Below are 11,687 nucleotides of genomic sequence, written 5' to 3' on the forward strand. Positions count from 1 at the left end.
GTGATAAATGCTTTATAACAATTTTTAAGCGGTTTCTAGACAAATTGTATGTACTTATGGCACACTAATAATTATTATATGTTTAAAGAGTTGTTTTTTGGATCATGTGTTGTTTTTTCACATAATTTCTCTTTAAATTATTATTTCTTTTGCAAGCGAAACAGAATACTTTTCACATTCTATACAAATAAACATAGTACGACATAAAAATATACAAAAACAAAAGAATAGAAAAAAGATTTAAATCTTACAAAGACAATACTTACCTGGGAAACAGTTCTAACGAAGTATAAAGGTAGATAGTGAATGAACCATCGGACAGAAATATGTGTGTTTATGACATGCTAATAACAGTGAAGCAAACATGTTCTCTGTGTATGTATTGGTGCTCTGTCTTGTACCTTAAATTTACCTTTCTTACAGTTTGCTTAACTAATGCTTGCATAGAAGTTTTTAACATTGGACTCTTGTTTCGAAGCTAAAGATGAGCCATGGAAGGCAGAAAAAGTTTTCAATTAGCATAGTTACAGCTTATTTAATTTCATTATCATAGGGGATTTATCGATTCCTTTCTTTCGTCTAATTGGATTGGTAATTGGAGTTTTACCTGAACAATTTTAAAATAGAATTTAGTTCTATAAAGCACCGCTCTTACCAATCGGAGTACTTCGAAATGCACGAACAACCAAAAACCGATGGTGTTTGGTCGGGGGTCAACACGATGAAAGGTGAACTCTGCCATACCTGTAGTGTGGTATACGAGATAATTTCTATACCTATACCACCAAACCTAGCAAAGGAATAAGCACATGAAGGGAAGGCTTCATGGAAGGAGAGTTATTGCTGGTCCAGATCCTCGTCTGGGTGTTGTACAGTTCTAAGGTCATTTATTTTGGCGATGGATGGTGGCGACCTACTGTCCTCGGTGGCATTAGCATCAATGTAGGCAGCAGCTGGGTTCTTATTCCTTCCCCTTGGCATGAGGGGTGTCGGAATTAAAGGAGCTGAATCCAGGTAAATGATGACAAACTTCAAAATAACCATGGACTTACCCCTTGAATATGAAAATCTCACTTAAGCGGCCTTTTCTAGATAATGCAGTTCCACTTCAGTGGGCGAATCACGCCAAGACCTGTTTTTCTGACCACTTTTTAGTTATTTCTCGGACATATCTCGGATAACATGTGTGCATTTTTTCCTTTTTTCAGCTTGTTATTCTTTTCATTTTTACCTTTTCGAGAAATTCCGATTATCAGCCATCTAAATTTTGGTTTGCATATTTCTATTATTATGAATTTATTATATTGATATCAATTTGAGACGCTGCATAGAATTGCACACGAATTAATCCCTGAGTTTTTGAAATCATTTATAAAGATATCCTTCCTGGAACCTACCATACATGGATGAGTGATCTGGCAAAATTTAGGTTTCATTTTCAAGCTTTCGGTAAAAGGATTCATATCAATGGAAAATATTAAAAATAGAAATCGATTTAGGATGTTTTTGTTTCATTACACAGGATTCATAAATTTATTAAAGCACCGTTTGGACGTATCTCTATCATTCAAAGTGCGTAAATTATTAAAGTAATAATCATGTTTATAATTGTATTATAATTATTCTAATATCATGACTGACGTTCTTACCAGCCTTGGTACGGGAGATTAATCTCATTTAAGTCATGCGATAGGCATTACTGTTTTCTTCATGCCAATTTATGTTCCATATTTAGTCTTTAACCACCATTTAAAATTGGAATAAGGTTTTCTAAATTGTTACAAACAAAGAACACGATACACCACCAATAACCGAAAATTGCATCTCAAATGCGACAACGATGCTGCAGTTGGTTCCAGATGTTGTCATAGCATAGCTAATATGGCTCGTGACCTGTATGCTTTGTTCACAAATTTGCCAGCGTTTCATAAAAGTCATCTGATATGTCGTCAATATCAAGATTAATATGGTTCGATATAGAGTTTCGGAAAAGGCTTGGTTAGTGCAAATAAAAACAGTGAAAATAAACAAGATGAGTTGTTTTAGATCCAATAATTGACATCTATTCACGTAATGGCTACTTAGTCCAAACAAACATTTCGTATTTTGTTTCACATCAAATAACGGGCGGTACATTTTTGTAATGTTAGTGATTGTTTAAAGGCACTTAAGCGACATGAAGAGCCATGAAATGTTTGCTTCTCTTTGCCAGCATACGCTTTAACAAGTCAATGAACTTTATTCATTCTCACGACCCACTTTATGTGGCAACATGAGCAAAGCATATACACTAAACAGTATACTATAGTACGCTACTATTTAATTTACATTGTATGGCAATGTAAATAAAGTATCAATAAAATATTAACACTACAACAGAGCAATGGAATCAAAACAAAGGCAAGCCTTGTAATTGTAAATGTTAATTACCATTGCCTGTTTAAATGTGTATATGTAGTGGAGAAACAGCTAACAATTATCATTTAAGAAAACAGAGTACTTTTGGATGTGTGGTTGTTTTAAAGTTACGTATGTTTATTGGAGTGTAAATGTTCAAACATTGCAAAGGAAACATAGTTTAAATAAAAAGTTAGGGTTTCTTTATGTTAACACTGTTTATTTTTGGTAATCATTAGTTAAAATTCAATTATATTTACCAGATGTTTGACGATAATAACATGTTTACGTAAAAGTTGAAAATTGTTTGTCTGCATTAACTGTTTATACTAAATAACATTGTAGTGTTTATAGTAGTAACAATATCTCCCATACTTTATTTTCTTAACTTTAATGATTTGGAAGGTACATTATATCTTAAAGGGGCTAAGGCGTTAAACTTGATTGCTTATTCTTGCTTATGTATGCTTATGACATTGTATCTTTTCATTACTGTGGAAGAACTCTTTTAGACTTATTTTATGGTTTCTTTAATGGTAAATTGTGCATGCTATGATATAGGTTAAGTATGTAACAAAAATATTTAAAGCAAAAGGGTAAAGCTCGAGGCTGTAAGAGTTTGCATCTTAAAAATACATTCTCTTGTTGACTTGTAAGCCATTGCATATGATGTGATATTCGCTGACAGACAACTTTAAAGCATATTCAATGATTAACAAGTCAACTATTGTATATTATTTAAACAGAGCTTCGTTCATTCAACTGCTTTGATTCAATCTGAGTGGTCTGCAAAACTCAAAAAAATCATGACTGACAATATTTCAAACTTTTAACGCCACATTATATAAGCTCTATCACTTTCTGTAATAAAAGTCTGTTGTATTGATGAAAGGGACAGAAGTCATGAAACATTAGGGTTTTCGAAGTCGTGCGTATTCTGTTCCTTATATCGGGATTTTTCATGTCAGCCATACAGCCCAAATTGCTAAATTTATTACAAAAGCGCTGTAAGTAATAAACAAAGCTTTCAAAATAATAATGACAATAATTTTGAACAACAAGTCCATAATTACTTCAAAGAATCTTGGTTCTTAATACAAATTATTTTGATAGTTAGTACGAGATATATCAATGCTAAGCTCGACATCAACTCAAAGAATAAATTGCAGCAAATATTTGTATTTATACAACGTTGTCAAAGTACACAACGTCTTAGTTATGAGACAGAGGCAAAATTAACATAAAAAGTGCTCCTGGATAATATTAACATTCTTGGAAAACAAATATTCTTTATCTTGTTTGAATGTTTGCCCTTTTCAATTTCTAAATCGTGACTAGAACAAAGTCTGTTTGATGCATTTTCTCAGACATAAACGACAAGCCCATAGATTTAAACTTATCAACCTCTTAGGGTTATGTAAATTTTAACGTGACACTCAAAATCAATACATTTACATATATTACAAACATAAATTTTGAGTGATAAATCTTTAACTACTTACTAAATCATGCAGTTATGGAAACTATTAATTTCTGATAACAAGACTGTAACAGTACATTTAATAGCTGAAAACCCAAACATATTAAATGATTGGTGAATGCTAAAAGATTTACAGTGATCTACATAAAGTCTCATCAGGTCGAAATAACGTGTTTTCTGCACATTTCTCTCAAATTAAACTCGGAAACCTTTATGAAATCCATTGTGTTCGACCTTTATTCATCCTTTCTGGTATATTTAAAAAAAAATAATAATTGTGGTAAATCTTATTTGGGAAGAAGAGTACATCTTTAAAAATGTCTGTAGCAAATAGATTTCGGCGAATCATTTAATTGACTTAGCAGACTTATCTAAGTCTTTTTTTCACCGATGTTATAATATTTGTTAATGCATCTTAAACCACTGTTTACTCAGGTATACTTAAGCCCTCACTCATATATCATGCTCTTTACAAATGTTGCATATGTGGTCCTTTAAGCCTCATCTTAAGTTTTAACCATTTGGTTGCATTATAATCGGTGTCTACTTCCCGAAATTCTGGTAAAATTAATCCAGTACTTTGAATATTGTCTCATTTAAATTACAGATGGTGGACATCTTCAACATTTATACAATGCAAAAAAGGTTAGCAGCGTACCTATTGAGAGAGGCTACAGGTTAACAAAGTGTATGTTTGAATATTCGATAGGTTTAGAAGAAAGAAAAAACAAATGATCTGCAATACAGCACAAAATTGGCAGCAAATAGATTCATTGTATCTAAACTAGGTCTGAATCTGGCGAATACCTCCGAGATGAGCAAAAAACGTACTTGATGAAAGCGCTTTGTAATTTAAAACAGATCGAAACAAAATATATGGCGAAATGGTTATTACGTAGACCAGACTTGGTATCCACTGAAGCCCAAAATAACAAACAATTGGTGATGCCACATAGAATATAACAAATGCTTTGGTTGTTAGGCTGTTATTTTGAGAAAAGTGTTTGTTTTTTGTATTTTCCTTTAGCATAACCACTACACGCATACTGTGCGTTTGTGTTCTGTATGTTCGTAAAATCATGTGTAAAAATAGAAATGTGCCTTTTTTAAACATACATGCTTGGTGTTGTAAGAATATGATAATACTTCTCGGCTAAGTATTGACAGAAAGTAAAATTATGATTTATTTTTCATAAATCGTGCATTCAATTTCCCAAGTTGCTCATATATCAATAGTTGTAAATGCCACAGGATTTTGTTTTTTTTCTACATTTAGTTTAAAACCCTATTATGTTGTTTATATCCCTCTTGTTGAGAATTAATATCTTTTTTCCAATTATTGTTGTCTTGTTTCTCGGAATGGAAAGGCGGCAGTTTATGAGTTATCACACATTTGCCAATAAAGTTCAACAAAAACAATTATTCAATTGCATTCCAACAAAGACGCTCTGAGTAACCTTGTCGAAGACTTTGTGCAGCAATTAAATCTGAAATATGGCAATGTGCCTTCCCCTCCGCTTTAACCGAGTCCGTATTAGATATTTTATGTTCCAAATAGAGGCGTGAAGTGAGCTCAAAGATCGCATAAAATATCGAACTGATAGCCTGCTCTGAAATCTGTATTCGTGAGGTTGAGTGATAGAGTGCATTCGATGATGCAAAAACAGACATTCAATGGCTAATTTCTCAAGGTGAATATCGAGCTCTGATTTCGGTTTTCGAAAATATGCAGACAGCAAACATCATTTTCCATATGAAATGCAGATATTTTTCTTTCTTTTTGTTTAACGGTCAAGATCAAGATTTTTACTTTCGTTTCAAATTTAGATTCATTTTTAAGTTCTCAATGTTTGCATTTGTGTTTCTTTTGTGCTATGCCTTCAAAACAATGATAACTTCCCGGCAATGCCCATTCTACAAACAACTATTAAAAATAAATTAACAGCAACTAAACCAACCATTCTTTAGGTGTCACTTAACTCCTTGATCAACTTTATTCGAGTAACTAACTTAAGATTTTTCAAACAAGCAGATATTTCATAGTTGTATTATTCATGGTCCTTCTACAATGGAGAGGTAAGAGTGAAAATATCAAGATGAAAAATGTTCTGTTTTGTAGTAAGGATGCGTATTATAAATAACCTTTGCTATTCCTATTTATATACGCTCATACATTGATGATGCCTACAAACGATGCGCATAGCCATTAGCTCGTTGACCATTATCCCTTTTATGCTAATGGAATATTCTGATAATCTTTTATTCTGAAACTGAACTAAATCCGATTCGATTACCATGAGTTTCTGTTTACTAGGTACCTCTTCAAAATATAACTGAATCGATAAACAATGAATGCATGACAAATAAAAGATCACATTAGTCACCATTATTTGATCCTAAACACTGCATGGATATAATTGGCTACATATTGCTGTTCTTTTAATAAACAATCCTTAGATAGGCCCACACGACACTTAAAAGCGGACCAGCAAGAAAAAATTGAGGCTGGAAGATAAACTCAACCAGTTTTAATACGTACTATGTTTAAGTTGAATTGTTCAGCTCCCATACTTTATACTTGAATGTGTTGGCTTTTTAAAAGAACATTAAAGATTATTTTGTTGTTACACGTTTGATTTACTGAACACAAATTGCCAAAGAACATAACGTGATTGCGAGAAGTGCCTGACCGTATTTATTATGGTCCTTTGCAAGCTTTCTTATAAGTCTCGTCCTTGAAAATTGTTTGTTTAAAATCATGTAATGCTATTCGTCGAATGTATGTTTTTTCGTTTTATCTAAACAGTTATCTCCTCGTTCTCCAGCTGAATGTAAATTGTATCTATTTGTGACATCTGGAGGCCTTTAAAAGAAAAGGAAGGTAATGTGTTAAACTGCAGATGAGATTTTCGTTCAAATACTTAAACGTAAACATATTGTTTTAGATTAAGTATGTCTCTCGACACATTTGTTTGAAAATTACAAGCAGAAGAAGTTTAAGTAAGTCACTTACATCTAGGAATTAGATGATCGTCTTTGACTTAATAGTAAGACAGTCAAAATTTGTAGATTTTCTTTAAATTTAAATTTTAGCCTTTAAAGAGCCAAACCATTTGTTGCTCACACACATTCTTCACATAGCTGTAAACGGTCAAAACTGATTGCTTTGAAATGCAATGTACTTTCCCTCGGTGCCTTTTCCTGCGATACACTATCATGCTGACAGTCACAGGTATCCTCGAAAATATTTACTCTGGCGACACTCTTGGAGTGTTTGGACCGGACACATTGTCAATGATCATCTAGCTCATAAGTCCATAAGTTGGTGCTGGTGATGTTTTTATCCAACATGAATAAAGATAAATAATGCTCAAAATGCTCAAATCGTCAAAAATGACAAAGGTGCCGTTTGTAATGGTTTCAATTACTGGTATATTGGCTTTTGCAGGTGGCTAATAAGTGGCATTAACCATTAGCTAAAGACATGCATGTGCATAATGTTCATGTTCATACTGTTAGCTTGTAAAAATAAATGTAGGTAATTTGAATGCTTGTTATTTGATGACCATTTGATTCAATAAAACATTTATGTTTCGGCCGATTTAAAACATCGACCTGAAACACAATCGCATTTAAAACTCGAAGTATTCATCTATTTGAACAGCTCACAGAGGCGCGCGCATATATTTTGGAATTGCCAATAAATGTTATTTTCTTTTTTACAATCGTTACAATTTATTACACCGTATACAGTAAATAATTATGTTAGTTGGCAGTCAGCTTGTCAAAAAACATTATATATTTTATAACCCTTATTTGTTATTTCTCAATATTTTTAACAAAAGGTTGCATATAATCCTCACATAAAAATACAATCAAATCCAAAATTTTAGGTTTTTTCTAGCACTGGTGAAACGTTTAATAAAGATTCTCCTTCTTTCAAAAGAGACTGATATTTTACCAAAGACCAATGACCAGAGTAGTGTGTCTTAACATGCGTATTGCGAGCTTTCCAGAACGCACTACGAAAAATTGATTATTCTAAAATTGCTTTTCATGAAAAAATAAAAAATAAACAAATATAAAAAATATCCAAACAAATTCTAAAATACATGCAAACAAATAGGCATACTATAATTTATTTGAATGAATATACGTGACTATGCAAATGAAACTTGCTTATCGAATAATCAAGTTTTGAACATGAAATCCTTAAAACATTTAACCTCTATATGTAATATAACTTGAAAACACAAATAAAGTGAGAATAACACATACATCAAATGGCTATATAGTTTACATAAAATACTAATTATCATACATCGATTAAGCAGGAACAATATAAGCCAGATAGTGCATCTTGAATTAAACAAACTCTTTCGTTTATATGTTTATTTTCAATATCATTTTCCTGCAACAACAAACTCCACCTCAGCGATCTTTGACATTTTTTGCTTTTCTATTTATGAAAGAAACTAACTGAATGTTCAGTCTCATAATTGTCCATATGTTTTAAAACAGAATCTGCACCCATGTCACAGACATTACGGTAAAAATACATTGTGTGCCATCCTCGAGAAAAATAGGAAAAAATCGCCATGTTTTCCTTATGATGAATAAACTGTCCACGTGTTGTTCTGTATCTACCCTCGTATTTTGCTAGGCTTACCTATACATACAACTAAAATCTTTGCAAACTTTGTTAAATGGTCAGAACACATATCTTTGCAGAATTGTGATCCTTTAACCGCGTTTAAACTTACCCTAATAGTATTCTTGATTTTTGTATGAACTGCAATGAGCAGCGATATAGTTTCGTTTGAACCTTCTTTGTCACATTCCAATTTAAATCAATTCCTTTCAGCCTGTTTCTCAGGTACAATATTTCTTTTAAATATCGTTGTGTGGCTCTTAACAGGGTTCTGACTTGACTGTTTGACTACTGATAAAAAAACACTTTGACTCTTAAAAAGGAATGATTAAATAATGTTATACTACTGTAACAGCATTTTGGGGATGAAATCAATAAGCTATTCAAATAGACACTATTTGGTGTCTTGTATATTCAAGTATTTACCCATTACTAATGATTATCTTCTAACCATAGGAAGATTTAATTTAAAGTAGAAATGTATACACCAATATCTTATAACTGTTATTATGTTATTAACTGAAATTCTACTGTTACTGAAGAACAGCTCATTGTCCTGGAAAACGTAACTAAATACAATCCATTGTATGTCTAGAGGTAAGTTGACGACGCAAAAGCAGTCATCATGGCAATCTAAAACCACGAGTAAGGATGATACCTATGGGAACTTGTGGTAATAATACTTCTTCCTAGTAATATTAGTTCATTCAAACGTGTAGAATGCGAAGATAGTGTGTCTACAAACTGGGATCGTGGCCATTGCTCTGCGAAAGGTAATTTTGGTATGACGAATGACCTTCTGTGACGTATCGGTTGTCGACGTGTTAGAAACTGTTGTTGATACTGTTTTTGTTGTTGTTCTTGTTGTTCTTGTTGTTGTAGTTGTTTTTGTTGCTTTTCTTGCAGACAAATCTGTGACGTAGAAACGGTCGATTTCATGACGTGTGGACCTGGAATTTTCAGAACATTTGTGATGAAATCCTTGCAAAAGTTATCTTGTTCTGAATTGCATTTATTCACCCAACTTATTCCTATAGCTGGCATTAGTTTCAATTCTAAATCTTGTACTGCTTGACATGCTGATTCGCTGGAAAGATTAACCAAAAGGTTGATATCACGGCCGCGATGCAGATTACAACCAGGAATCATGTTTTGCAAAATACCAACATCTGAAAAGAACAGATGAGGCAAGCATTTGTACGTGAGGACCATGTCCATGACGCGTACAAAGTATATCAATGCAGCCTCCGTGCCGTCAATTGGGATACTTGTGTATTTGTAGCAAAGAAAACCTAGCAAATACAGCATAATTTGCTTCAGATGATAAGTTTTCAATACATGACCAATCTGAGGAGGGGGGTTCATCGTTTTAGCATTCTGAAAGAATGTCTTGACCAACCTCAATGCATTCAACACGAAAAGTCCCCTCTCATCCTTGCGAGCAGCATTAATCAAAGCATTTTCATATGAATTGGACTTGACACTCCACGTGTGGCAATACGAATCACGTTTTCCTTGCCATTTACATACAGCAAAAACAGGAAACTTACGTACGGATCCGCGGAACTTAACTGATTGCATATCTATGCATACGGCTGGAACAAAGTCGATGGCAATGCTCCGGGTAGCAGAATGGTTTCGTACTATGATATTTATTGCAGGTGGATTCATTTTCCGTGTCAGTTGGAATTCATTGATCCAGGCAGTTTCCAGACTGTTTATTATCGCAATTGTTTTGTCAATAATTGACTTGAAGACCTGTTCATGCATCGCCTTTGCACTTAAGTATATATCACCACTGTGGGTTATGATAAACACTCTTTCTTTACATAAGCGCGGAAACCTTTGCTGAATTTGAGAACCTGTGAGGCCAACTACTTTCATTCGACAGAAACTTGGATCTTTTTTGTCTCGAATAGGATCGATATACTTCCATAGTTCTGATATTCTAAAGAAAATCATTGTATCAAACTCGTCCGCGGCTATGACCTTCAACCCATCTCTAGCGCTGCCCTGTGTGATATATTGCTCAATCACAAGTCCGTTATACTCCGAAGCATGGTATCTTAGTCCTTTGAGGAAGAGATGCATAACGGCGTCTACTATTCTTGCAGAAGACTTCCAGTTTTGTTGACTGATTTCAATATTTCCTGCAATGAATTAAACGAATAACGTATTCGAACAATAATGTGTTGTTTTGTTGTTATTAAAAACATAAACCTTATTTTACCTTATTTGCTGACAAATAGCGTTTATCCACAACAATTATCTTTCGGCTACATATATAAACTGCTTCCTATATTTAAATAACTCAACACATGTTGTACCTGTATTTGAATTTAAGAGTGTTTCCTTCCAACCAGCGAAGTTGACTCCGTAATGTGTAATTGGCCTCTGCCAATAATTTGCCTTTATTCCATGCAGAATTCCATTCTGAAATCAGCACATATTGAAAGCATAACATGATAGATGGAGAACTAAGAGGGCGATCGAAGTTTCGAATTTTGATTACCTAGATTCAGAGTTATATTACAAATACAGATACAATGAAGACACAAACGATAACCAAACAATTCATAGACCAAGAGTATTAGACTCTCCGTCGCCCGTACTTTAAAATATTTAGAATCGCCTTAATTTTACCTGTATATGTTTACTTGCTTGAACAACATCCACATAAGAGATCCCGCCAAATGTTAATGCCATTTCTATCTTTCAATCGAAGCAAATGCTATATTATACAGCCGGATCGGCCATTTACGTCCTTCTGATAAAACAAAGTCTATTTTTTATTTCCTAATCGAAACTGCACACATGAGTATTTGCGAGACCTTTATAATAAATCAGTCTGTTATCAGTTGATCATTTGCATTTTTTTGCTTATCTCACGACAACTACTCTATTCCAATTCTTAATCTGATATGCACTCGCTTAAATGTTTACGACACCTTTGTCATAAATATCATCAGTTTTGTATAGACAACGATACCTGAGATTCAGTAGATTCAGGAAGTTAAAATGATAAACCAGTGTTTATCTTTCCACACTGAGATAGACAAACATAGCAAATTTAACATAACATACAAAGTGATTTTGTATACCTAGGTTTATACATGTTTCGCTGAATGTCAAATACTTATGATACACTGGATGATACAA

The 11,687-nt window shown here is 33.4% G+C and overlaps 1 protein-coding gene across 3 annotated transcripts; it reads right to left on the minus strand.

Annotated features, from left to right (window-relative positions):
- Positions 1-7,658: 7,658 nt before the first annotated feature.
- On the minus strand, positions 7,659-11,463 carry LOC128245151 (uncharacterized). Of its 3 annotated transcripts, none has more exons than XM_052963399.1 (4): positions 11,172-11,463; positions 10,856-10,961; positions 10,079-10,678; positions 7,659-9,478 (listed from the first exon to the last, which is right to left on the minus strand). In XM_052963399.1, the coding sequence occupies exons 1-4, from the start codon at positions 11,232-11,234 to the stop codon at positions 9,162-9,164; spliced, it is 1,086 nt and encodes a 361-aa protein (XP_052819359.1). In that variant the 5' UTR covers positions 11,235-11,463; the 3' UTR covers positions 7,659-9,161. The 3 variants fall into 3 exon arrangements, with proteins under 3 accessions (XP_052819359.1, XP_052819358.1, XP_052819360.1); XM_052963400.1 differs by having other exon boundaries at positions 9,330-9,478; positions 10,083-10,678; XM_052963398.1 differs by having other exon boundaries at positions 7,659-10,678.
- Positions 11,464-11,687: the final 224 nt, after the last annotated feature.

Source organism: Mya arenaria, chromosome 8 (genome assembly GCF_026914265.1).
Source record: "Mya arenaria isolate MELC-2E11 chromosome 8, ASM2691426v1".
NCBI classification, from domain to species: domain Eukaryota; kingdom Metazoa; phylum Mollusca; class Bivalvia; order Myida; family Myidae; genus Mya; species Mya arenaria.

Bases quoted from the DNA above. Each gene is read 5' to 3' on its own strand.
- LOC128245151 (XM_052963398.1), bottom strand. From the start codon at position 11,234: ATGGCATTAACATTTGGCGGGATCTCTTATGTGGATGTTGTTCAAGCA. The intron at 10,962-11,171 runs GTAAAATTAAGG...TGCTGATTTCAG, and splicing joins AAGCAAGTAAACATATACAG to AATGGAATTCTGCATGGAAT. The intron at 10,679-10,855 runs GTACAACATGTG...AATTCATTGCAG, and splicing joins ACTCTTAAATTCAAATACAG to GAAATATTGAAATCAGTCAA.